The sequence below is a fragment of the Aythya marila genome (genome assembly GCF_965140915.1).
Source record: "Aythya marila genome assembly, chromosome: 19".
NCBI lineage: Eukaryota > Metazoa > Chordata > Aves > Anseriformes > Anatidae > Aythya > Aythya marila.
In genome coordinates, this window is record NC_139060.1 from 5,338,799 (window position 1) to 5,363,718 (window position 24,920).

The 24,920-nt window shown below is 46.5% G+C and overlaps 1 protein-coding gene across 1 annotated transcript in view; it reads left to right on the top strand.

Annotated features, from left to right (window-relative positions):
- COL27A1 (collagen type XXVII alpha 1 chain) overlaps nt 1–24,920 on the top strand; it is a 148,955-nt gene that overhangs the window by 22,729 nt on the left and 101,306 nt on the right. The window contains exons 4-9 of the mRNA XM_082775483.1: nt 1,605–1,658; nt 9,547–9,600; nt 14,568–14,621; nt 16,637–16,690; nt 21,847–21,891; nt 22,758–22,811. Of these exons, the coding sequence (XP_082631609.1) occupies nt 1,605–1,658; nt 9,547–9,600; nt 14,568–14,621; nt 16,637–16,690; nt 21,847–21,891; nt 22,758–22,811 (315 nt within the window). The remainder of the gene's footprint in view (nt 1–1,604; nt 1,659–9,546; nt 9,601–14,567; nt 14,622–16,636; nt 16,691–21,846; nt 21,892–22,757; nt 22,812–24,920) is intronic.

The window sequence follows — 24,920 nt, forward strand, 5'->3', positions numbered from 1 at the left end:
TTTTACAGCAGATAGAAATAACTACAGAAAGAAACGTTCTGGTTCATTTGATGTCCTGTCAAATTACTAGCACAGAGAGAGACTTGCCCTGGGCTTTGTTTACTCTTCCCTCTGGCTTTTCCCTACTGTCCTGAGGTTTGGTTGGATGTCTTTTAAAATCTCTCTCTTACACCAATAGTTTATTGCTTACCCGCTGTACCTGAGGCTGGTAACATCAGGGGAGTGTTCCTTTGTGAGTTACCTGTATGGTTCGGGCAGGTTTTCTCTGTTTGCAGTCTTAGGCTGGGCAGGAGCCTTCGGGTAGGGATCTCCAGGGTTTGTTTTTGTTACTAAATCCCGCACTTGACGACTGGAGAGCGTGAACTTTCCGCTCCTCAGGGCCAGCAACGCGCAGCAGAGCCTGAGCAGTTCTGCCTGGAAGCCCTTCAGTAGCAACGGGGTCAGCCCTGCAGCGGGCCCTGCTGTCGGGCATTGCGTTTCTGCAGGGAAAAGCTGCTGGGAAGGAAGCGAGGCCGTGTCGGCACTGTGTGGTCTCAGGGCACGAGCAGCACCTGCTCTGTGCACTGCACCCAAATTCCCCACAGCACGCTGCTCCCTCACCACTGTGCCTTGGAGAGCTCAGGCCGCCTTCCAAACATCCTTCAGCCGCCTGCTCTGGACCTCTGTCCTCCCTGAATGCACTGAAAGCCCAGCTTTTGTAACCAGCTACTAGAATATAAATCCTCTGGGAGACGCTTTAATTAACAGCTATTGTTGTTAGCCATGTTTGGCTTGGGGGGAAAGGCGTTTTGCAGAGCTATTAGCAGTTGCAAGCGGCTCTCCAGAAATCGGAATTCTCCAGTCCATTGAAAAAAATAAATAAATACATAAATGAATAAATTCCAAGAAGTTCAGACCTCGCTGGTTAAATGTTGTTTCCTAACCTGTTTCAGATCAGCGTGCAGCTGGGCAGCTGAATATCTCCAGCTTGTTCTCACCCCCTTACAAGAGCCCCCGCTTTTCTGACCCGTCTCCTTCCACCTCTCCTGTATTTCAGAGCCATGCTTAGGAATTCCCAACACCGACACCAATTTTATTACATTTTATAACACGCTGCTTTAAAATATGAAGTGCTTGGGTGCAATTAGGTGGCAACTCGTGTCGGAGCTGACAATACCAGTACACCCTCAGGCAGTGTGTGTTGGAACCCATGGTTTATTCCAGCCCACCCTCGCCAAGGTGCTAACACGTCACTGCTGCTGTGTGCCAGCATGGAGCAGGAAACTGGGGCTGGGAGGCAGTTGTGTTACCCCTGCCTTCCAGCACGGGTCCAGGAAGCTGGAAGTGTGAAACATGGCTGTGCTCAGGGAAATGTGGCTCTCAGCAGAGAGATGTGAACGCTCTGTCTCTGCTCTGTGGAAATACGTGCTTCTGCAGATGTTATGGGCACGGCTTTTAGCCCCTTACAGTGATAGTATAAATTGAAGGTGGATTCTGGCCTTATCATTACATGGTCCATGTCAACAGGTTTTCTCCAAATGGTTGCGTTATGGGTATTTCTGAAGCAGTCAGGAGCAATATCCTGATGTAGAGCTGTCAGTAATGCTTATTTTTATTTTTTTTAGGGTCCCCCAGGTCTGCCGGGCTTACCAGGACCACCTGGCAAGAGAGGTTCCCGGGTGAGTGGTTTAAAAACTTCTGTTTCTTTCCATCTGTACTTGTATCCACGTGTCCTACTGCTCCAAGGGCTGGTGTGTGGTCCTCTGGCTGAGCAGGGATTGCTTCAAGCCCCACTGCTGAGGTCTGCCCTTCTTCCTTTCTCCCCTTCCATGCTAAAGGCTTTCAGGATGCTACAGCTTGGTGATCTGCAGCCTCGCTGAGCTAAGGTTTGACCTCAGCAAAGCTGGGGATGAATGTTTCCAAATGGCTGTCAGAAGGATGAGGAGCCCCATCTCTCATTTGGTCTTCGGGATCCCTTCCTTCTTGCAAACTTGCTGGTACTGGCTTCGGCTGCTTTTTGCCTGTTCTCCACTCTTCCTAGACTGTTTCCTTTGCAGTCCTTCGCTGTCACTGTGCCTTCAGTAGTAGGACCATGGTCTAAGATCAAGGACTCAGTAGCAAGGGCAAACTTCTGTGTTTCCCAAACCAGAGACCTGCTCTCTGACTCATTTTCAAGATCTAGAACAAAACACCTAAGCTGTCCTACAAGATCTGTTGCAAATTCCTGACTTTTCTTCCCTCCCCACACTAAAGTCTGGTGCAGATCTTTGAGCAGTGGATGCCATGCTGAGGAAACGCCTGGAGCTGAGTGCAGCAGCTAGCTGTGCTATGTGAGAAAAGCTTTCTGCGTTGGCCTAGCTGCAGAAATAGTCTCTCAAAGCTGGGCAGCGTGCCCTACCTCGATACGGTTAACTGTTGGCACATTTTCGTGGCAGCAGTGTGCTGTCCTGCAAGGTATGGTCGTGGAGCACATTTCCTGAGCGCTGCACTGATGTGGGTTGGGAATCCAACAGATGTAAGTGTCTGAGGCTGAAATAAGGGAATATTTGGATTTGTGATCCAGGCAGCATCCTGGCCTGGCAGCAGAGGGAGATTTGCTCACACATACTTGGCTCAAACTCAGCCCTATGTAATGTCTTTAAAGAACAACCAAGAGGCTAAGAGCTAGAGGGTTGTGCATTCCCCGAGGACACTTGTTACAGTCCTGTGAGATCTTGCAGCAACTGGTAAAGATAAATGCACCTCCTTTCTGTAACAGGAAAAAAAATAATAATAAAGGTCTGCAGGACCAACTGCAGCACAGACATGGATATCAACAGACCTGAACGCTGACTGAGGCTGTAAGCATAGGGCACTAGATAGCATCAGGCTTGAAACAAAGCATTCCACATCAGATACGGGTGTTCCAGTGCTAGGTTAAAGGCAGGACTAGATGATCTTAGAGGTCTTTTCCAACCTAAACGATTCTATGATCGTGTTCTTTGGTGAAATATCAGCACAACTGGTTATGCAGCTCCAACGTCTTCTGCTTACCAATGTCTGAACAGCGACCACATCGGCAGATGGCCTGGAGTTTGCCTTTATTAGCAAGTCCCCATTAAGGCTGAGAGTTTGGTCTTAACCCAACTCACTGCTCACAGGGGGTGTTTGGTGTTACTTTTTGCAATCCTGTGGTGTGTACACAAATTCTGTGTCTGGAGCCCCAGCTGCATCCCCTGCCTGTATGAATGACCAGCTTTCACCTCTAGCTCTGAATTCCACTACCTACCAAAACTCGAGTTTTTCTAGAAGGAAAAAAAACATTGTGGAAACCATGTCACAACTCAGTGTTACTCCCCAGCCGTGGCATGCTCCATCCTATATTTAAGACAATCCCCTGAAAGACAATGAGCAACAAAGGATTTCTGAGCTCAGTCCCTGCCAAAGGTGCTGAGAATCAGCCCAGAAAAGAGTTCCCAGTTAGGAAGTGCTCAGCACAGCTGAGCCTGGCTTGGCTCAGGCTGCTGCAAAGAGGCTGTGCTAATTTTGGGAGGGGGCAAAAGGGTCACTCTGTAAATGTCTGGCCTGGAGCACTGGAGACAGAACTGCTCTGTGCGTAAGATATTTTGACTTTGCAACACGTTTCTAGTATTTTTTTTTTCCCGTGGCTCTTCAGGGTTTAAAGATTTAACTGCAAGGAAGAGGAACTGCCAGAAACTAAGACATGCTTAGGGGAATTCTTGCATCTTTTGCTTTTGTTGTGCATGACTCACTTAAAAATAAACGTGCAACACGGCCGGGGGGATGTTCTACCTCTGCTTTACTTGCTCTTCAAACGAAGCAGCCACACAATTTTTACACCAGCCCAGCCCAAGGGCAGCCCATGAGGTGTCCCGTGAGGCTCCAGGCCAAGCTTGGACCTCCCGAGGTGGGGGTGAGTACTGTGTGCAACTTGCAGAGCTGGGTGCCAGGGGAAAGGATGGATTTCTTCTTGTCACCAATGCAGTCTATGGCCTAGAGCATGAGACATAATTGCCCTTGTTGTAGCTTGCATAATTTCTACATTATTAATGCCTGTACAGTAACTTGGCTTATTTGAAAATCTAGCTGCAGCAATTGACTCATGACCTTCTGTAGCTGTGAAGTCCATAAAGTGTCTGTCTTGCTGATGTAGCGCAGTATTTCTACTCCTTTGAATTCTGTATCGCCTCTGTTTTATTTCCTTTTCTCTCCTCATATTGGTCAGAGTAAAATGAAAGCTCAGCTTAGCCTTTGCGTCGAGGGTGAGACTGTGGTCAGCGACAGTTTGTAAGAAAAGCTGGCTGAAGCCATGACTCTGCCTCCTGGTTTCCAGCAGATAAATCTCTCTGGACTCATGCAGAGTCAGAACGTTGCTCTCCATGTAAGCAAATGCCCTGGTTTACAGTAACAAATGCCAGTCTGTAATAGCATGAAGGAGGCTGGGTTTGGGCGCATCTCAGTGCTCAAGTGCAGCACGGCTTAGAAGCCAAGTGGGGAGCAGCAGTCTTCTTGAAAATGCCATTTCCGTGATTTTTAAATGTTGACCCCCCCATTTTAAGACAATTAAATCAGTTGTACAGCCTATCACTCAGAATCAGAGGTCTGTTGAGAGACATTCAGGATGCATGCCCCCCTCTGCAACCACGAAGGCAGAGAGGTTTATTAAATACAAGCCGAGTGTTTCTCTTTCTCCCTGTTGCAAAAGGGACTGACTCCAAGGGAAAGGAGTTAAAATGCTGCCTGTTAAAGTGCCTGTTGGAGGGGAGGCAGTTTTAGCAGGGAAGGCTTTCCCCAGGTTCCTGTGATGTGGACGCACTTTGCCAGGCACAAGGTGGGATGCGTTTTCCAAGCAGCATCACTCAGGCACGCACACAGCCCCCAAAGCAGCTCAGTGCAGGTTGTGCATCACACTCCAGCCTGGAGCAGTTTTTTTTGGTGACCTTTACACTCCTTCAAACACCAAGGTTTAGCGGGGAGGTGGCAGCTGGGCTGGATTCTGCTGGCGGAGCTGTGCTAACAAGCTCTGCAAGCAGCTGCCAACAAGGGGCTCCCTCTGGAGCCGTGGCTGCTGTGCTGCCGGAGCTTCTCCGCCTCACCCCGGCCTCGAGCAGCTTCGCTGCAGGGCTGCCCATGTGCTGGGCTGCCAGCATCTTTGTGTTGGTCACAGACTGTGGCTCATTGCAGTCCTCACTGGTTTAATTAGGCCAGAAAAGTGCCCACAACTTGATTTGACTGCAGAGAATCCTGCAAAACGTTGTACGTGGTTTTAACTGGTGCTTTTCGGACAAGTGCTTCATAGGCCCTTGTTATTTGTCGTCCCCCCCCCGGTGTAAAGGAGATCCTTATTATTTGTCCTCCTCCTGTGTGATGGAGACCAAAGTCGACATGTGACAGGAGTCCAGTTGTTGGCTTCACTCCCAGGGCAGCAAGAAAGAGCCATGGTCTGAGCTCCTAAATAACGTAGGGAGCCAAGTCCCACTGGAAGTCAGCCTCCCGTTCAGACAGGTGAGCTCTCAGGTACCAGGGGAGCGTTTTACCCAAGGGAGGTGTTTTACCCACGGCCACACAGAAGGCCGGAGGCACAATTTGGAATAAGGCCCCAAAGCCTGGCATGCTGCAGTTGTTCCAGCCTCTCAGCCCACTGCAGCACAAACCCAAAAGGATGGGTGAAGGAAGCACACGAGCATTCACTGATGCTCTGGGATGCCCTTACCATCCTGCTGTGAACCGTAGCAGCTTGAGAGATTGCAGGGTACCAGTATAACACGTCCCTGTTACATTTGGCCTGTGGTTGCAGAAAGTCTCCCTTTCCTTCAAAATGCAGGGCTTCCCCCCTAAAACAAGCAAGAACTTAGTCAGCTCTTCAGGCTCCCCGGTATCCTCATTCCGTGAGGAAGATTTTCCAGTTTCTGAAAAGAAGTGTTTGTTTGGCTTCACTATAAATATTTAGCTCATTTTTCAGTGAGCCAAAGGTCAGAGTGGGATCTGCAGGTCAGGAGCAAAGAAGTCGCTTTACTCAGTGAAACCTCAAGACATAATGGGTTTTGAATGAGTGGTCATTCCTCTGACTGAAGCCTTCCAGCATTTAGCAGGAGTTTGGAGGGTATTTCCCCCCGCCTTGTGACTGCTGAAGGGATGGGGGCAGCTGTGCACAGTCCCACTTTTGTTAATTTTTGTGGGCTGTGAAACACTACACATAAAAGCGCTTCTGTGAGCAGGGTCCCATCTCCAGGCACGTCACCCCGAGGAGCTGGATGGTGCAGCGCCGTTCTCAAGTGGCTCTCGTTCACGGGAAAGACATTCCAGGGAGATTACAAACACGTCACCTTTGGGAAACCCTCCTCACTTGGAGAACACATTCGGGGATTGTTCTGTCCTCGCTGCTGCAGAGCCTTGGGCTGCTGCTGCCCCTTGATAACATTTTCCATGGAATTTGTGGTGCAGCTTTTGGGCGATTTCCGATGCAAGGCAGCTTGTCACTAGGCTGGGTTGTTTCAGCAGTTATAAAGGAGTCAAAGAAGGTGGGTAAAGGCGCATTTGCAAATAGTAACGTGCTGTGGGATTTTTTGACCCAGTGGTCTCAGCGTTGTCCTATCCTGTGTGTAGAAAAGAGAAACAAAACTAGTATAATGATGATAAATATATTTAGGAGGATCCTCATTTCTAGATATGAGTGGGGAATTGAATTAAATCCAGGACAGCCTGAGTAGAATATAGCAATTAGCTGTAGACCTACAAAGCAATTAACTCTTGAATGGCTTCTCCATGGAACAGGGGCTATTTCGGGGAGCACCGGCTGCAGGCAGGCAGTTGTGCTGGGCACAGCAGGAGGAGAGGAACCAGCATTGGGCAGGGTTTAATAGAGCAAGGGTGGGGAGCTCGGGGGCACGATGACTTTTACTGGGGTTTGCAGATCAGTGTGTGGATTAATTTATAAGGCCTGTCAGTTCAGATTTCGTACTGCTAACAGCTCCCGAGGCGGATGCTGTCCCGTACCTTTTGTTACTCAGCCCAGCTAACTGTACCACGCTGCATCTTCCAACTCTGCCAAGAATGTGGGTGTAAGCATAGATTCAGGACTAACCATGTTGGAACACATCAAGATCAGTTATTTTTACCATTTTTAGGACTCCTGCCAGGCTACACCCTTTTCTCTCCGCAGTTACGAGAGCAGTTTAAAATGTCTAGCACAGCCCCCAGATTTGGTTCCGGCAGTCACTGGTGTGCCAGGCTGGACTTCCCACCATCACCCCATCAGCAGGATGTGGCTGCTTCTCGCTAGGATGAGACCACATTGGTCTTTGGGAACAGGATGGGGTTCTGATCATCCTCTGCTCGGATTACACACTACGAGTCTCGTTGAATTCGGTGTTAAAGCCTTCATCTTGTATGTCAGGAGCCTGGTTTTTTCATAATCACACATTTTATCCCTGAATACTGGGACCAGATGCTTTCTCCAGTCTTTCCTCCTTTACAGTTCCACTTCTGTTTAAGACTTTTTTATGATTATGTCGCTGTGCTTTGGTTTAGCTCTGGAAGCACTGCACCAAATTTGGCTGGAGGAACGATTCGTCTCCTATCCAGGAGCTCTGGGTGGGCGGCCGAGCTTCCCATGTTCCAGGTTTCCTCCTGGAAACTCTCCCTGTCAGCTAGGAGTCACACCAAGCTGTTCCCTCCAGTCTGACGCTGTTATAAGCCTGCCCCAGGCTATGGTGGAGCACAGATTTCAGCTAACTGCACTGACGTGGGCTTAGAGCCAAGCTGCCGACTTCGAAGTTGAATAACAGCTGAATTCCCTCCTCAAATCTAGCAGTAGCCTAAATTTATGAACCCTGTTCAGTGCTACCTAGATTATTGCTTATGTGTAAGTGCTTTTTAGGAACTCATCCTTTATAAAGGCTTTCCTGTTCTGGTTTCTGCCACTTGTATTGATTTTCATCCATATTTAGGACCTGGAAGACTTGGGTTCAGGTGCTTTTGCTACTACAGGCTTGCTGAACCACCTTAGGCAAAACGTGAAGTCTCTGCATCCCACCCAGTGAAGTGGACAGATGATGCCGTGTTTTACTGGGGAGATGAAGTTATTCAAGACCACTGGGTGCCCGTGTGCTGTGGTTGCAGCAGTTATATGGGTTTTCAGATGATAATTTGTCATTCCAAGTCCTTAATTTTAATTAAAGTTCTTTCAGTTTCATTGAAAATTCACAGCCAGGCTAAACTATCAGAGAATTTCCGGTTGAAAATTTGGGAGGAAATTAAGAATGGGACAATAAAAGTATTTGGGTAAAAAATGTCCTTTGAAAAGTTCAGTCTCAGCCTTTTAATTGAACAGCTTGTTACAGCAGAGCAGCATGGGTTGTGAAATAGTGCTGAGCACTCATCAACTGTCTATACCGCAAGATACAATAGCTAGACAAAAAAGCCTTTATTTTCTATTACAGTGTAGTAAAAATAAAACTGAATAAACATTAGCCCACTGATACTCTTTCAAAAGAGGGCAGGGGCACTGAACTTGGCTGGCAGTCGCATGTTTAATTGCAGCGATCTTCCTCGGAAATCAGATCCTGAAGATTTTGGCCCTACATATGCTAAAGTGCTTATTGGAAATACTACAGCTTACTGAGAAAGCACTTGACTGGCTTTTTATCCCCCAGCCTGTATTCCTCCTAGCTGGAGGGTACATTAAAGTGCTCCTGACGGTGGTGTAAAGCTCACACAGTGCTGGCAGAACAGGAGCCCTTGGAATTGAATCTTCAGGTTGTTTCATCTCCCAGGAACGCGTTCAAGAGGACTTAGAATTATTATTACTTCTGCCTGAAAGGTTAACAGATCTTTTGTGCTATATACAATCCCAGGATAAACTATTCTTAGCTGCTTATTCCAGATAATTCCTTAAATAGGCTTCGGAAAATATGCAGAGTGCTTTTAAAACATGATGTAAAAGGAGATACCGGTGTGTGTGACCTAAGGTGGATACCCTGACAGTGTCAATGGCTTCTGAGACCTATGCAAGAATGCCAAGTTAAATGGTTTAAACGGGGTCCTGTCTCCTCACCTCCCATTTTACTGTCCTGCCATCCGTTCTCTTCCAGGCCTCTAAAGACAAAAATCTGTTTGCCTTGTAGGGGAAAAGAGCTCATCTTAAATAAATAGCCAAGCAATTAAAATTTTCCTTTTTGTAACTACTTCTGTTCTCTTCCATTTTCACCAAAAAACAACTTGTTACCACCCCCATGCCCTTCCTCTGCCCTCTGCCTATCTCCATCCCTTTTTGCTGGGACTTCTTGCGCAGCTTTCCCTCCCCTGACCCCAGGTAGCTCCTGTTCCTGGCCATGGGATGTTTGGTGTCACTGAATCGCCTCATTGGCATGTATCTTGTGGGGATAAGTAAATGTCACCTTCTGTACAGGTGAGGAACGGGTGGGTGCTGTTACCACCCGTGGGCTCCCAGGGAGGGCCCCGCTAATGCTGTGTCCCAGTGCTGGCAGGTCTGGCCTCCTGCATCTCTTGTGACTGCCGTGGACATCTGCCCCTTGACTAACGTTTTGTGTTTGTTGTGTTTTTTAGGGTCCCCCAGGTCCCCACGGAAACCCTGGCTTACCTGGCCCCCCAGGCCTGAAAGTAAGTATTCGTTGGCATGAGGAGTTTTGCCTTCTCAGAGCTGTTGCTTTCTCATTTCAGAGACGTACCAATAGGGGAAGTTCAGCCTTTTTTCGTCCTGCCCCACACAAAACGAGGAGAAGCTGAAGCCATTTATCCCCTCCCCTCTGCTCGGCACAGGCCCTCCAGCAGCACAGCACAAGCCTTTTCCTGTGCCTGCAGGAGACCCCGCTGTGCGCCTTCGTTCTTGGTTCTCCCTAATTTCAAACACTGCCTAATTAGGATCCCGCTGAAGCTCGCTCTGTGCTAGGGAGCACGCTGCTTTGCTGAGATGAGGGCAGCGGAAGCCTCCCACTCACAAAGTCGCCCCACGTCCTGATTTGCTCACTTTATTTCTCATGGATTTTGTGGCCTGTTCATCTGCCTGCGCATCCACACAGCAGTGGGGGGCCGGCAGCACCCACATCTCCTCTGCCTTCCCCCTCCTGAAGGTCCCTCACTTCTCCTTCCATCTGCACAGTTCCTGGGCAGCCAGCACTCTTCCCAAACTGCTTGCTCCTAGATGTCCTCATCTGTGAGTCACCTGTGAGGTGTCAGTGCCAGAACCCCATGTTCTGCCCTTTTTATCCTGTGCACGTGTCCCCCCATGGTGCTGGGGGCATCCCCACTGCCAGGCCCCTGCCCTTGCCCGGGGATGTTCACACACATTCAGCTCCAAAGGGGAGCTAATTCAGTCTGCTGCAAAATCCTGCAGAAAGGTGTTTGAATTCCCAGCTTGTTCCTGCGTCCAAGACTTTTTGCTGCCCAAAGTCTGTGAAGTTCTTGGGAAATTTGTTTGCTTTGTTTTGGTGTCATCGGTTACACGGGAATAGATTTATGTCTCGTAATGCCTTTCTGGGGCCAAACTGTCGTTGAGTTTCAAGGGGCAGAGCTTCGTAGAGGTTTTCACTAACAAGGAAGCTGCAGGATGTTTCAGCCAAACACAGAGAAAGGTGCAAGCAAGATTCCTTTCTTTTTATGATCTCATCAGTAGGCAGAGCCGTTAGAAGCACTGCTGATGCTCTGGGAAAAAGATTCTGGAAACCTGGCGTGCTGCCATTATGCGATTAAAAATTAGGCACTGGAGACGTGGTGGTGAGCAGCAGCTGTTTTAAATTCTGAAGTATGGCTATATGGCCTGCAAAGTGAGGCCGTAAAAGTTCTATATCTCAGTGTTCTGCATTTATTCTCCATCAGTGATTTCCAGATCACACTTGCTGAGTTTTACAAGTCAAATCAAAGTCCTTTTTACCTAACTTCCAGGCCTGCAAATTCAGCCTGATCCAATCTGTGCAATCAAACTGTTTTTTTATGCTATAGTTTTTTGGGGTTTTTTTTTGGACTTCAGTCCAATACCTTGTCAGAAAACATCATTTGGCTGTAATAAAGCTATATTCAGCTGGCCTCCTATTAGAAATTAAAACTTCCTATAGGTATTTCCCCCCGTCCTGCTGAACAGTCTGTCTGGCAGCAGAAGCCCTCAGCTGGGGGATGGCTGTAGCAGGCGGCAGCAGCGATCTGGTGCCATCAGTCTGTACTACGTAGTGTAATTTTACCCAGGCACCATTTGCAGGATCAGACTGTTCTCCGTGAGGCTTTGTCACAAGAAGCACTGAGTTTGCAAAGGGATCTGAGAGCTCAGCCCGGGCCCAGGTGTAACTCCACCTCTAGTAGCTTCTAGAGCCTGCAAAGCCACATTTGCAAGACCTTTGCATGTGAAGCAGCTCTTAGAAGATGTGTATCAGTTGCCAGGGCTTTGTCTTCCCTTCTTGCCTTAAGTTCTTAGGTGTTACACCAGTCCCAGAAGCTAGTAGTCACAGAAAAAGAAAAAAAAGGTATTTCACCTCCTTACATTTTAAATACCAATTCCCTTCACCAGGCTTGACAAACCTGCACCTGGTATCTTCTTAGCACATCCAGCCCATGGCCAAAATTATGGATTGTGAAGGGCAGCCCCAACCAGAATTTGTGCTGGGAGCCTTCAAGTGGCAGTGCCAGCAGGGCCAGGTCTTCCCTGGACAACCATTAATAACAGGGAAAAAAAGGAGCAACTTGGAAAGGAAACTGAACTTATCAGATAGGTACAGCTTGGAAATTATGACTAACACCAAGTCGTTGTCACTTAGGAAGTAACCCAAGAGCACAGTTTTTATGAGCTGAATTAACAGAGCACTCACAAGGTCGGTCAATGCCTACGTACAGGGGATGTGATTCAGTGCTGCAGCTGCCTGAGATGTCCGTGTGCATCTTTTCTCTGGGTGCATTGTGCTGGCGAGCACTGGTGTTGTGTTGTCAGACTGGCTTTATTTCTGAATCCATCCTGTGCAGAGCACACCTTGTTCTGGTGGCTGGAGCTGAGCACTCACAGGCCCTTGTACTGAGCAAGCTAAGCTTGAACTTAGCTCGCTTTACACAGAGCTGTATGTAGCTGTTGAGCCAAATTCCCACCGATCTGTTTGGGCACGCTTCCACTGACTTCAGTGGCAGTACACCCACTTGTGCCACCCGAGAAATAAGCTCATCCTGCTTTTCTCAGCGATTTATAACGTGCAACACTTTAAAGAGGCCTTCCTGCCACTTCTTGGCATTTCATTTTTTTGTCCTTGGCAGTTGCAACATTGCTGTTGCATCTAATTAGAAAAGACTGATTGTAGCAGATAACCTCTTAAGCAGATGCAGACATATATTTGGCTGGGGATGCTGGCTGTGGGATCTGTAACCTGCTGGGGGGAGCAGGAGGGGCGTTCTTGCTAATGAATAGATGCAGCTCTGGGGATGTCCTAGGAGTGTTTGGGACCGGGAGGGAAGTTACCTGTCCAGCAGGGTGTTTTCCAAAGGCACTACAAGAGTTGGGTTTGTGTTTCTTATCCAGAAGCCTTTGCCTCAGATGTTGGTATGTTCTGCTTAGTTAGCTGCTCTGGATAAATCTCTCTTGTTACAGTGTGAGGCAAAGTTGAATTTTCCTTTTAGTGAATGGTTTGACTCTGATGCCTCTGATGTTTGGAATACTGTTAGTGGGATTGCAAAGCTGAGGTGTTTAAATTGCACAGCCATCAACTTCTCTCATGTAGGGAAGAAAAACAGAAGAAAGCAATTTCTTCCTTTACAAGAGGAAGGGAGAAGCGAGAGGCTTGTGGGCAAGGTGCCGATGGACAAGGTGTAGGGGCATTCTCTTGTTGCAGTTGCTGCACAAGAAGAGCTGGGCACTTAATCCTCAGTCTCAGCCCTCAACATCCAGCCATCTGTCCTCTCTGGCCCTGATGCAGTCTTGTTGATTAATCTTAGGAAATTGTGATCACACCGTGGCCGAGCTCCCCCCCTGTGTGAGGACTGCAGCAGTGTTGAAAATAGAAGTGTGGTATGAGACACAGTCCTTGCTAACATGGTCTGGAGCTTTCCAGGGAAAAATGTGAGAGGCTTGTATTCCTCTGCATGGCTTGGAGTCATCTCACGGAGCACGTTTGTGGAGGGTGGTGGGTGTCTACATGCAGCAGTATGTTCATTTTGCAGAGTAGAAACAAATACCCTGTGATCTTGACTGCTGTAATCTTTTCCAAGCAGTGATAGCACCCACAGCCTGCTCAAAGAGTGGGAGAATTGCCCTGATAGCAGCTGTGTGCAAAGCAAGATCGCCTGCATGACTTCAGTTACTGCTTGGAAGGCAGGCAGCCTTCATTCAGGATCTGTACAGACGCATCTGCCTTGAATCAGCAGTGCTCCCTACAGTCCGTAGCCAAGCAGTCTCTCCCTGAACCTTGCAGCTTGTGATGGATGGTGAGCAGGAGAAGGGGAGACAGACACTCTGCAAGGTGGGAAGTATGTCTGGGAAGTCGTCGCAGTGATGCTGCATGGAAAATCAGCTGGCCATAGCTAGATCTTTGTGCTGTCAATGAGAAATGCCAGGTAGTAAATATTATTACTCCTTTGTACGATCTCGCTTTCCCTCCAAGCACTCCACTTGACAAAGATTAATTACCTCTTACAACTGTCCTGTGCTTTGGGTTAGTTTTGAATCCCAGGCTGCCGACGTGGCATGCAGAGATAGGGACTTGTTTGTGATCCCAGGGGCGTTACACAGCCAGTGCCTGATACTGTCCTGGCCGTGCCAGCACAATGTTATACAGACCTAAGCTGCTGGGTGTGCTAAGCCTTACCTCTCCCCTGCCAAAAGAATCTGGCACGCTTCAAATCTCTTCTACTTTTTCCTGCTTCTGTCTCTTAACCTGTTAGGTACACACGCCACCTTTCCACTGTTAAAGATTTTAAACCGGGATTTTCAAAGGCATCTACTGAAATTAGACGTTCATATGCTGCTGAAATTCCAGCCTGGGTTTGTCAGAAGGTCGGTCTTCAGTTGTACTTTCTCTCGTCATGGTTGTTGAACAAGAAAATAATGCATACTGCCACTTAAGATAAAGTGTGCCTCTTCCCTCTGCCAGCCTGAAAGCCTCACAATTGCTCTGGCTGCTGGTGCTGTCTAATTAGTGTAACTTTCTCTCCAGTTTCATCTATTCCCCACAGTTAAAGAAAGCAACAGCAGCTAGGAAGTTGTTAAGAAGGATGGTTTAGCCACAGTAATAGGCTTGGTAATTATTTTTGTGATGGTACTTGTAGACAAGGAAGAAATCACAGCTGTCTAGTCTAATAAGTATCAAAAGTCCTGACGTTGCTGTCTTCCAGATATCCTTTCTTTAGTCAATTTAATACTGTCAAATACTATTTAAAACTCAACCCTTTAGCAGCAGCACTCACTCACCCAAACCAGCCCCAGGAAAACAGAGCTGTACCTAGGGGCTGTAGGGATAGCTCTTTAGGAGTAGCACTTGAGATGCGAGGACGAAACAGAGATAAAACTGTGTTTTTCTAATTTGGGGGCTTGGTGAAAGCAAAACAATGTCTATGAGCAGGATCCTTAGATTATGTCATTAATTTAAGTTTTTTTGTTTCAGGGTCAGAAAGGAGATCCTGGGCTGTCGCCTGGAAAAGCTCGCAGTGGACAGAAGGTAAGACTGACCAGACTGCACAGGCATTGAGACTGTGTTGTACTTATTGTATAAGCCCTGTGTGTTCATGTGGAGGGGGTCCGTACTGCAGCCATAAGCAACACAGACACTCAAGTAGATTGTGGACTTAAAATTAAGACTTAGACCCTGGATTCAGGACTAAAGAGTCAGCTAAGGTAGTGGCCACAGTGCACTGAAGTGCTTGCTGCCACAGCTTCTTGTCATCCAGGTGTTTACCTGTCTTAGGTGTAACCTAAAGCCCAAACTTAAGTCCCTGCTGCTGCAAGCATGCGGCTGCTTAAGCTAGGTGCTTAAACAGTGGATATACATCTGTGTGAGATACAGCCACACACCGCCGTCTCTGGGCATGCAGCTGTAGAAAGAGGCAATCCCAATACACGCAATTAAAGCCTTGAAGGCAAAAGAAATTATGTTCTTGCTGAGGAACAGTGCATGGCCTCCCGTCACAAACGCAGCCCGCAGCAGACTGCTGCTCTGAGAGCAGCTTCGCTGTCTCGCTGGCAGAGAAGGAGAACTTCTCAGACCACTGCACTGCCAAAGTGTGGATCCTGCTGTGTGGTAACCAGAATCCTTCCCACCAACGTCTCATCAAATTGACACAAAGCACACACAACTGGGAAGTGTGGCTGCTTTCTGGATGTAGCAACTGTTAAGGATCAGAGTTCTCCTGCTAATTCCTTTCAATGAATTATGAGCCCCTTTTTTGCTGTTTCACAGCTGAGTGAATTTTACTGAAGCAGCAAGGCCTCACAGAAGTCTAGAAATGAATAGAAAAGCGATCAGAACTTCCCAACACCTACCTCAGTTACTTCTATCAGTAGTGTCTGCACAATACTTCGTAATTCATGTTCGGGGCAAGAAGCCTGCACCTCTTCCTTTCATCATATGCCTTGCTGTAAATTCACAGCTAATAGAAAACATCAGCCATGAAGAGCTCAGGCCCTTCATTTGAAACCAGATGCTGCAATGAAGTAGTGCACGCCACACAAACACGAGATGGAGGGTGACACTAGCACACAATGAGATGGCTAAATCTGAAACGATGCCTTTAACTTAACAGCACGAGATGCCTTTTGAAATGTCGGGTACTATATCAGAACGGCATCACATGGAAACCATCCACACGGACAATCTGGAACTGTTCTCCTGTAAGCATGCTTAATGTAAGAAAGGGAGAGATCCAGATCACTTTCAGCTCATGTTAACAAGGCTTTGTTCCTGTTAGCAGTAATAGAAACAAGAAATTTCCAGCAGGACTTTGGAGCAATGCCTAATTTTCAAGCTAGATACTCCAAGCGTTAGAGACCCTAAAGGTTTGATCCTAATCAGAGGAGGCCAAAATGTACTTGTGCTAATGGATCAGATGTTAGAGAGTTCTCACACCAAAGTGCTCTTTCTATGATGATTTGGATTTGCCAGCTGGGAAGTGATGCAATCCCTTTTCAGAAGTGCAGGCCACTGAAAAACCTCTCCCAGGAGCAGCCTGTAAAGTTTCAATCCATGTTACATAGGCAGGTTAAATACTTACACCAACAGAGCCACCTGAACTGGAGCCATGAGCTGAGCCAGCGTGGTAGCGCAATAAGAGCAGAACCACAGGATTTGGCAGGGGGTATCTGTTGTTCTTGTTGCATATAAAAGCTAGAATTTTCTTGCCTTGGAGATTTAAACACCTATGGAAAGGCAAATGAAGCAAGTGGCTGAATGAGAGCCTTTTTTAAAAAAAAAAAAAAAAGGCATTCATTCTGCTGGTAAAAAGCTGGGCTCCAGCAGCAGCTGTAACTAATTAACTGGGTTTATAATTTATATGAGCCAGTTTAAAAAGATGGTGTTTAAATCTACACTTCTTATCCATTCTGTTTTTGAAGAGTCGCAATTAGAATCACAAATATCAATAGCTGGGTACTACCATAGGCAAAATAATTTTAGTAACAGTGTGCTAAGCACAGGGACAATGTTGATGAAAATTAATGCGACTTGCTTGCTTCCTACAGGGAGATGTGGGCTTACCTGGTTTGACTGGGTTCCCTGGACCACCTGGTAGAAAGGTAAGTGTGTGTCCTTTTCTAATGGATAAAATCACTATTGTTAATTTAAATTGCCTTCCTCTAACTCTAGCTGAAAGATTCAGTTAAGCACTGGTACCCAGCAAAAAAAATCTTCTGCCTGTTTCACAGGTGTGTAAACCATGACACAGGGCTGGAGCAACTGCCTGGGGGTTGTAACAGCAACACTCTGTATGAGTACAAAATGAAATTCTGAATCCAGGTTTCTCTTCCTTCTTTCTATTTGGTGTCCACTGCACTGCATCATCTCTCTGCGCCCTGACACTGGGTCCTCATCAGGAGGCTGAGTTCAGATCTGGCTCAGCTCATATGTTAACTGGGTGGACCTAGAACCTACATCAGTACTCAAAGGTTGGATTCAGGATAGGTTTAGGCACTCCAGGGGAAAACCTGACTGTCTCTCCTGCTAAAGCATATTTCAAACAAAACATGTGTAGGCCTCCCCTCTATTTTGCCTGGAGACTGACAGCACCAGTCAGGTTTTGCTTTATTTGCTTCCACGTTGATGTTTCAACATTAGCATTGCCAACAACATGCCTATGCCTAGAAAACGACACACGGGGACAGAGCACAAGATCCTTCCATCCTTTATGTTGCAGCAGAGCATGTGCGTGTGTTCACATGTACAAGTCCACACCACAGTACCTTAGTGATCCCTACCTTGAGTCCGCACCTTTCATACATCAAGGACACTTCAGCTGACCTTCGAGCTCCAGGCTGTTTTGACAGGTTGATTTGGTTTTCTGGAAGCTGTTGAAGGGAGCTGCTTGATAGTTGTGCTCAGCAGACATGACTCTCCTTCCCAGTGAGCCAACATTGACAGAGCAAAGCCGAACAGTTAAATTTAGCACTCTTGGTTCAAGCACTTTTGGTCAATGGGCCGTTGAAGATATACTGCTGTTCCTCAGGCCAATTAGCTGCACACAAACACCACCTCAAGTATGCTTTAAGACTGTAGGGAGAGAAAAAAGCTCTGAAGGAAGCTAAAAGAAACCCTTCCTCTCCGCGACTGCTCGCTGTATGCTTTATATTGGAATCAAACTGGCAAGGGTAGGGGACTGTGTTTATGTTTCTACTTCCAAAGCTGATCATGCTGTATGGAGCTAGGAGTAGAAAAGTGATTAATTAGCCATCTTTTGCTGTCACAAACAACTTCTAATAAATAAGGTGCAAAGAATATCATTTTCCTGGTATAACAGCTCATAAAACAAAACCTTGTGGTTATGATCAGCAAAATGCAATGTCAGGAGAGCAAGGCCTCATAGTGGAAAAAAATGGAGAAGGAATAGGAGATTGAACAAACATTCCTGAGTCCAGCACATGGCCTTCACATCTGATCTTGGCTCCCCTAGGACAGGATGAAGGCAGGGGTATGCTTCTGTTTCTCTGAGTAATGAACAAGTTGGATGCAGAATTTTTTCCTTTGGTACAGCTTAAAAAAAGTACCTCCCAGTAGCACTAGCCTGGCAGTGGTTTTGGTGTAACCTGGCTTTTATTAGCATCCTGTATTAAGAAAAAAAAAAAATAAATTACAGCTGTTGGAGAAATGTTTGGAAAAATCTTTTTTTATTTGGATTCCCTGCTGGCATTCTCCCAGTGAAAATATGCTGGTGTTTGGCCGAAAATAGGCAACACAGCTTGGCTACCAGAAAACAGCTACGCCTTGGAAATGGACATCCCTCCCTCTGACTCCATGGGGGACAGTGAAAAGAGCTCTGAGGACTTTGATCTGAGAATTCTGTGTAGAAACTTTCGGAGAGGCAAAAGAAACAAAACACTTCTCTCGCTAAATGAAACAAATGTCTCAGCAGCATGAGCTGGAGCCACAAGCAAGCGGCATACGGTTTTGGACAGCATGGCTTACACCACAGCACCTGCCTCGTGGATACACACCTTTGGCTCTTTGTAGGACCAGAGAGCCTGGTCTGCCATGCCCAGACATCTCAGCAGCACTCACTGCATCGTTACTGTCGGCCTCAAATGCTGTGGAGGAGCCAGTGGTTGTAGCAAAGTGCAAGGTTGTGCGGGACAGCAGCAGTGAGAGAGAAGCAGCTCTGCTAAAGTCACTCAGGGAGTAAAGGCAGAGCTGTGAATTGGTCAGTGCTTGAAAACACATCGTGTCGTGCCGATCTCACTTGCTGGCCTCTTTACTCCTTACATTTCCTATCAAAGTGCAGGATGGTTCCTTATAGCCAGGATAGCGTGAATTATAAATATCATCACAGATGAGCAAATCCTTCACTGGAGTGCAATTTCCTTTCTAAATCACAGCCCTTTGTGTTGAACACCCTGTAATCATCAGGAAGTGTTTGGATAAAAGAGCAAATGCAGTTGTTTTCATAACACCCTGTAATCATCAGGAAGTGTTTGGATAAAAGAGCAAATGCAGTTGTTTTCATACCCTCTGCCCTGTCATTTTAGAGCTATTTGAAGGGGATTTAGCAGGTAAATGCTTTCACATTCCAGCTAACTTCAGCATATACAAGCTTTTCTGTTTTCTCCTCATTATAATTAACCTGAGACAGAAATAACTGCAATATACCGTCAAGAAACACACATTTGAAGCTTCCCAGAGCTCACTATAAATAGTGAAGAGGATATTTAATAGGATGCAACAGTAGTAGAGTACGTATTTAACTTCAGTGGAATTCACTTACCATTATAGAGATAGCAGTGCAGTGCTTGGTGCAGACATTAGCTCAGGTCGTGCTTTGAGTGCCTGAGGGGCTCTCCCCCAGCCACCTGCCCTAGGTGGACAGCAGAGGCTTGAAATCCCTGTCCTGCAGGAACCCAGCCAGAGAAGGATGATCCAGAGCAGCCAAGCCAGGCACCTCTGTCTTGTCTGGATGGAATTAGACTTCTCTGGGGGTGTATATCCATGGAGGTAATTCCTCCAGCTCTCTGGAAACAAACATAGTTCCTGCTCCAGGCCGTGGATGGAGGAGCTGGGCAGAGGCCCCAGGAAGAAACCCATGGGCTCCATGCTGTGCCAGGGTGCGTCTGGCCATGCTGAACCCCGGGCTGTTTGCACTGGCAGCTCTCTGGAAGGGGTGAGGTGGGCACCAGAACAGACGTCCTCAGCCTCACAGCACCCTGCTGGTCCCTGCTGCAGGGACAGGCCATGTTTGGCCTTCCACACCCGGGCGGGTTTGGAGCTTTGCAATCCCAACCATCTCCCCTCCTTTCTGGGCCTTGTCCAGGAGCCAGAGAGCAGCTAAACGTGACAGGATCTCGAGGGGCAGACTGCTGGAGGTGTGCAGGGAATCCATCTGCTGGTGCTGCTCCAGCAGCTGCTGGGCACTGCCAGTGTAGGAGCCACAGGCTGAAACGTGCTAACAGTGTTCGGAGAAAGGACCTTCTAGGAAGTTCAGATAAGGGCCAGCCGGTAGCCAGATGGTTTTTCAGATTATCCACCGCCTTCTCGGGGGTGTGCAGCTCAGAAAGAGCAGGCCGTGATACATCAGCAAGGTTGAGCAGGGGAGAGATGCGGTGAAAAGGGAATTGATGATTTTCCAGGCCAAAATGTCTGAAATAACGAGCGAGGAGGAATGCGAAGGGGAGTGGGTAGTAGCCAGGATGGCTGAGAGCATTGCATACCTCCGCCAGCGCAGGCTTAGGCTGCAGGTCTAAAATAGCCCATGGGAAGAATAAAAAAGCAGTTAAGCAGAGGTGTGGACCTGGGAGCAGAAACAGGCCTGGGTTCATCTGGTGAGGGAAGCGAGAGGCTGAGGCCGTGGCCAGGGCTTGGTCAGGGCTTCCAGAGCAGGGGGCTGCTCCCCGTGGGCTTTGCAGACAGGCAACGTGTGCGGGAAGCCCTGGGCTGGGACAAGGCGAAAAGCAGGGGCTGAGTTGCAATTAGCAGTTGTAACCCACCCTGAAAGCCTTTTGTTATTTCTGTAGTATGTGCGCAAGTATTATTTCTTGTTTGTTTTCTCTGCCCGTTTGTTTCAAGTTAAATTTTCTGCCCCCCTCCCTCCTTTTTTTTTTCTCAGTCTTTCTAGTAGCCCAGCTAAACAATCATCTCTCTAACCGAATTTAATCTTCTAATCTGCTCTGACTCCACTTGACGGAGTTTTGATTTATTTTAAATAGCTGAAGTAACATAATAAAGGGAAACAAAAAAATCTGAAGTGCCTGCCACTTGCAGTATTTAGCCCGTGTTTGGAGAGAGATTTAGCTAAATCCTGGGGAAAGGGAACTGTCTTAAAATACATACTGATCAGTCTGCAGCTGAACAGGCTACCGTTGTAAAGCTCCAGTGTCTGCATCTCAAAAAAAAATAAAAAGGAAACTGAAGCAGGTTTATGAAAGACCTGTGAGAATGATTTGAAGCCTGCAACACCTGCCAGCTAGCAAGATGGATTAAGAAACTCATTCAAACTAATTCAGCAGAAAGCAGGTTAAGAGAGAATTCGCTCACCATTTTAGGTAGCTTGATAACGAAGAGCTCTGCATGTTGTCATACCTTGTAATAATTAGATTAGAAAAGCTGGAAGCTAGACAGGTTCAAGCTAGAAACCAAGCTGAAGCTTCCCATGACAGTAAGTGGTTTTGGAGCTTTTTCCTATGGCATTTCAACTTCTAAAGCAAAAGTGAGAGCTCTCTCTGAAATGTGAGTGACCCACTTCATGTAAGGATTGGTGCAAGAATTGCCAGATGAAATTACACAGGAGTGATCAGTGCTTTCACCGTGGGCTTGAGATCTGCAGTTGAGATCCAGGCTTTTCTGAAGGCAGCAGCTCAAGTCCCCCAGATTGCCCAAAGCCAACGCTTTAGCCTACAGGCCTGTGGTTTCCTAAGGATGACAGATAACTGTGGATTACGAATAGCCAGACCTGACTGTAGATACAACTGTCTGTTGATGGAGCAAGTCCTTCTCAAGTAGCCGCCAGCCAGACCCTCGTGGTGCAGGCTGCTGCCACACTGCCTTGCAGCACAGCCTGGGACCATGGGCAGGATTTGGGCTGTGCAGACAAACTAGTACGTTAAAAGGTTATGATCGTGTAGTGCTAGCCCATATCCAACGACCTGCTTCTTGTCAGAACTTTAGTCCTACCTGCAAAGAGAAATTCAAACCAAACCTTATATACATAATCATTTTTGTTTTCTAATTCATCTTTTTCACCCTATTTCAACAGGGATATAAAGGCTACCCTGGACCACCAGGTCACCCTGGAGACCAGGTGAGTCTTCTCAATTTCCTCAACCTGCAAAGAGGGGTGGATTGACTGACTCTGCTGCTAGTTTGGATCCTGTACAGCCTGCTCAGTGTGGACAGCCAGCTCCTGCCAGGGGCAGCTTGGTACACACAGGGGATGCACAGTGAGCTCCCACACTGCCAGGAGCTGTGCACACACACTGAGCATCAGCAGGTTGGTGAGAGGACACTGCCTTGGAGTTTCTAAATTGAATTTCTAATTTTTATTGCTCGACCACGTTAGGTTTATGTGGTGGAAGAAATACCAGCTCACCATATTCCCCACTTTTTTTTTTCTTTTACATTAATTTCATCTGGAGTTTACTAGCCGCATCATATTTAGTACTAACATGTATTTCCCCTCCCAAAGCCTATTCCCCCTCTCCCCTTTTCTATCCCCCCTTTATTTGGTTAAGTCTGATGTTTGCAGTTCAGAAAAAAAAGGGCAATGAATAGCAGGCCCTGTTAGCAATGATGTTAAAGGATATTATACATGAATCCATTTAGTTCTGAAGAATTTTGGCAGTGCTTCCTCACCAGTAAAATGCTTCCATATGCCAGATATAGATGCAGCCTTACACCTTCTCTTAGCCTCCTTGTTTCGAACTATCTGCTGCTTTCACTGCAGATGGAGGGAGAAGGAGAAATACCAACACTTGCTTAATGCATGGATCCTACTGACAGGGCTTCTGCTTGCTTTTTTCCCCTCATTAATTTATTTTGCTGTCCACTTTTAATATTTTCTTCTTTATAAATTTGCATAAAGTTAATTCATTCCACCCCCTCTCAAAGTAACTGAAAAGGTTTCCCAAGTGCAGCATTCACCTTACCTTGTCTCTCTTCTTTCCAAAGGGTGAACGAGGACCAGACGGAAGCCCTGGTGCCAAAGGTTATCCTGGCAGGCAGGTGCAGTAAATCTCATCGTGCTGTGCACAGACTAGGGATTTGGGTGTGCAGGTAGCTAAATATGTGCCATGCTAAATACATGCCCCACTAAAGACAGTGCAGACCCCTGGAACAAGGAAACTAAGAATCACTGAGGTTGGAAAAGACTTGATCAAGTCCATGTCTGGCTTTCCTTCTTCCCTGCCCGAGATCCTGTAGCAATGCCATGGCCTATCACTGAGGGAGACACTAAGGTTGTTAGAATGTATTTTATGACTGTAATGGATAAAACCTGAATTTCTGTAACAAAATCTATATGGTTTTTGATTCACTATAAGACTATGAAAAAACAAATAACAGCAGAGAAACAAACATGAAAGCTGCTAACCCCTCACTTTTAGGCAAGTTCTTGCATCTGATGTTGAACAGGTTAGAAACCTGGGACATAAAGCGTATTTCTGAATTAAAAGATTTTAGCTAGTAAAATTTGCTTATATAATCATATACATATATATTCATATGTATAAAGTTATACGTGGTCCAATAATATGTATAAATCGAATTTGTGGCTGCAAAAAAAAAAAAAAAAAAGAAAATCAAATTTTTGTCTTCTATCTGAAAAATAAAATTACTAAGACAACATTAGGAATGGTGGAGCATGCAAAGGAAAATGGAGCAGGATCAGACACCTTATTTTCTTACTTATGTAAGAAGTGGAGTAGTTGGAAGAAAAGTAAGAAGTAGAATTTAAAAGATCTCTAATTGGAATCTGTATGCAGGCAGGAGACAGGTCCTGTAGAATTTTACAGTGAAATGAGTTTGTCATGTTTTTTTAAATGGACATATTATTGTTAGATTCACCCATTTTTGTATTTACATACATAATTAAGAAGGTAGGCAGATGTCAAAGACCCCAGGAAGTCTGCTGTCTTTCAGACTTCCCATGAGTTCATACGAGAGTTTTTACCCAGATGTACATGGTATTGGACTAAGCATGAGCTAGATCTTCAGAACAAGTCTGCATTCCCCCTGCCTCAGACTATCAGTAGTGTATGATCTATTTTAAATTCTAAATTAGATCGATACCTCGCTTAGCAAATTGTAGGTGGAATACACAGATGCCTGCTGGAGAATGCAGATGGTAGACCTGGAGGGAAGTTTTGTGCACCTGACTAAATGCTGCATTCATACCCTGAAAGGCTCTCAGAGATGTGTGTGCCAAAGAATCTCCTAGGTGTGAATGTGCATTAGATGACTAATAGAAAACGGTCCGAGCTTTAATGGACATACAAGGCTAATGAATGCTGTTTAGCAATTCACAGCAGTGCTCTGCCCATCAGATAAGCAGGGTGAAATATTTGCGCTTGACATATGAAGAACAAAAGCACTTTCTTCAAATGTGGTTTGGGTCAAGAAAGTGACTTTTCTTTTTTAAAGCAGCTTTTTTCAGTATATCTGAATGCCGTGTGTATCCAGCATCGGGGCTGTTTACTTTAATGAGATTTTACTACTTGTTACTCCTGTCAGCTGTGCTGGCTCTGCAGTGCTATGGGAGAGCAAGCTTGGCTCTGTTTTGATTTGTGCATCATAGGCAGAATTGTTAACTTTGCCCCGGTGGCTGAGTTCTCTGACTGGCAATGATGCATGAGCCAGAAAAGAGCACAACTTGACTTTCAGATCCCAGGCTGTGCGTGCAGTGCTGCCAGCTAAAGGAAATACGGACATTGCCTTTTTTTATTATTATTACTCTTTTTGCTTCCAAAAAAGCCCAACAACATTTGGAATTGGATAAAAATTGATCTGGAAACTTGCTAGAGGACAATAAACATGAAAATTCATCATGCATTTTTACAGGGTTCCTTTTCACAGCAGTAGGGACAGAAATGGATGGTAATGCTGCAGAGGGCTAGAGATGTGCAGCACCTGCACTGCTACGTGACCTTGTAGGCTGTAAAAATGAGAGGGGCTCTGTCACTGCATCAGGGCCCGACTGTGTTCCCCAAACAGGTATCAAAATATATTTGTCACTGCTATGTGTGTTCAGTTAGGCAGGGAAATGAAACAAGAGCTGTCGGGTACAGAGGATCACTGTATGTTGCTTCTGAAGTGTAATGCAACCTCTGCGCCCTG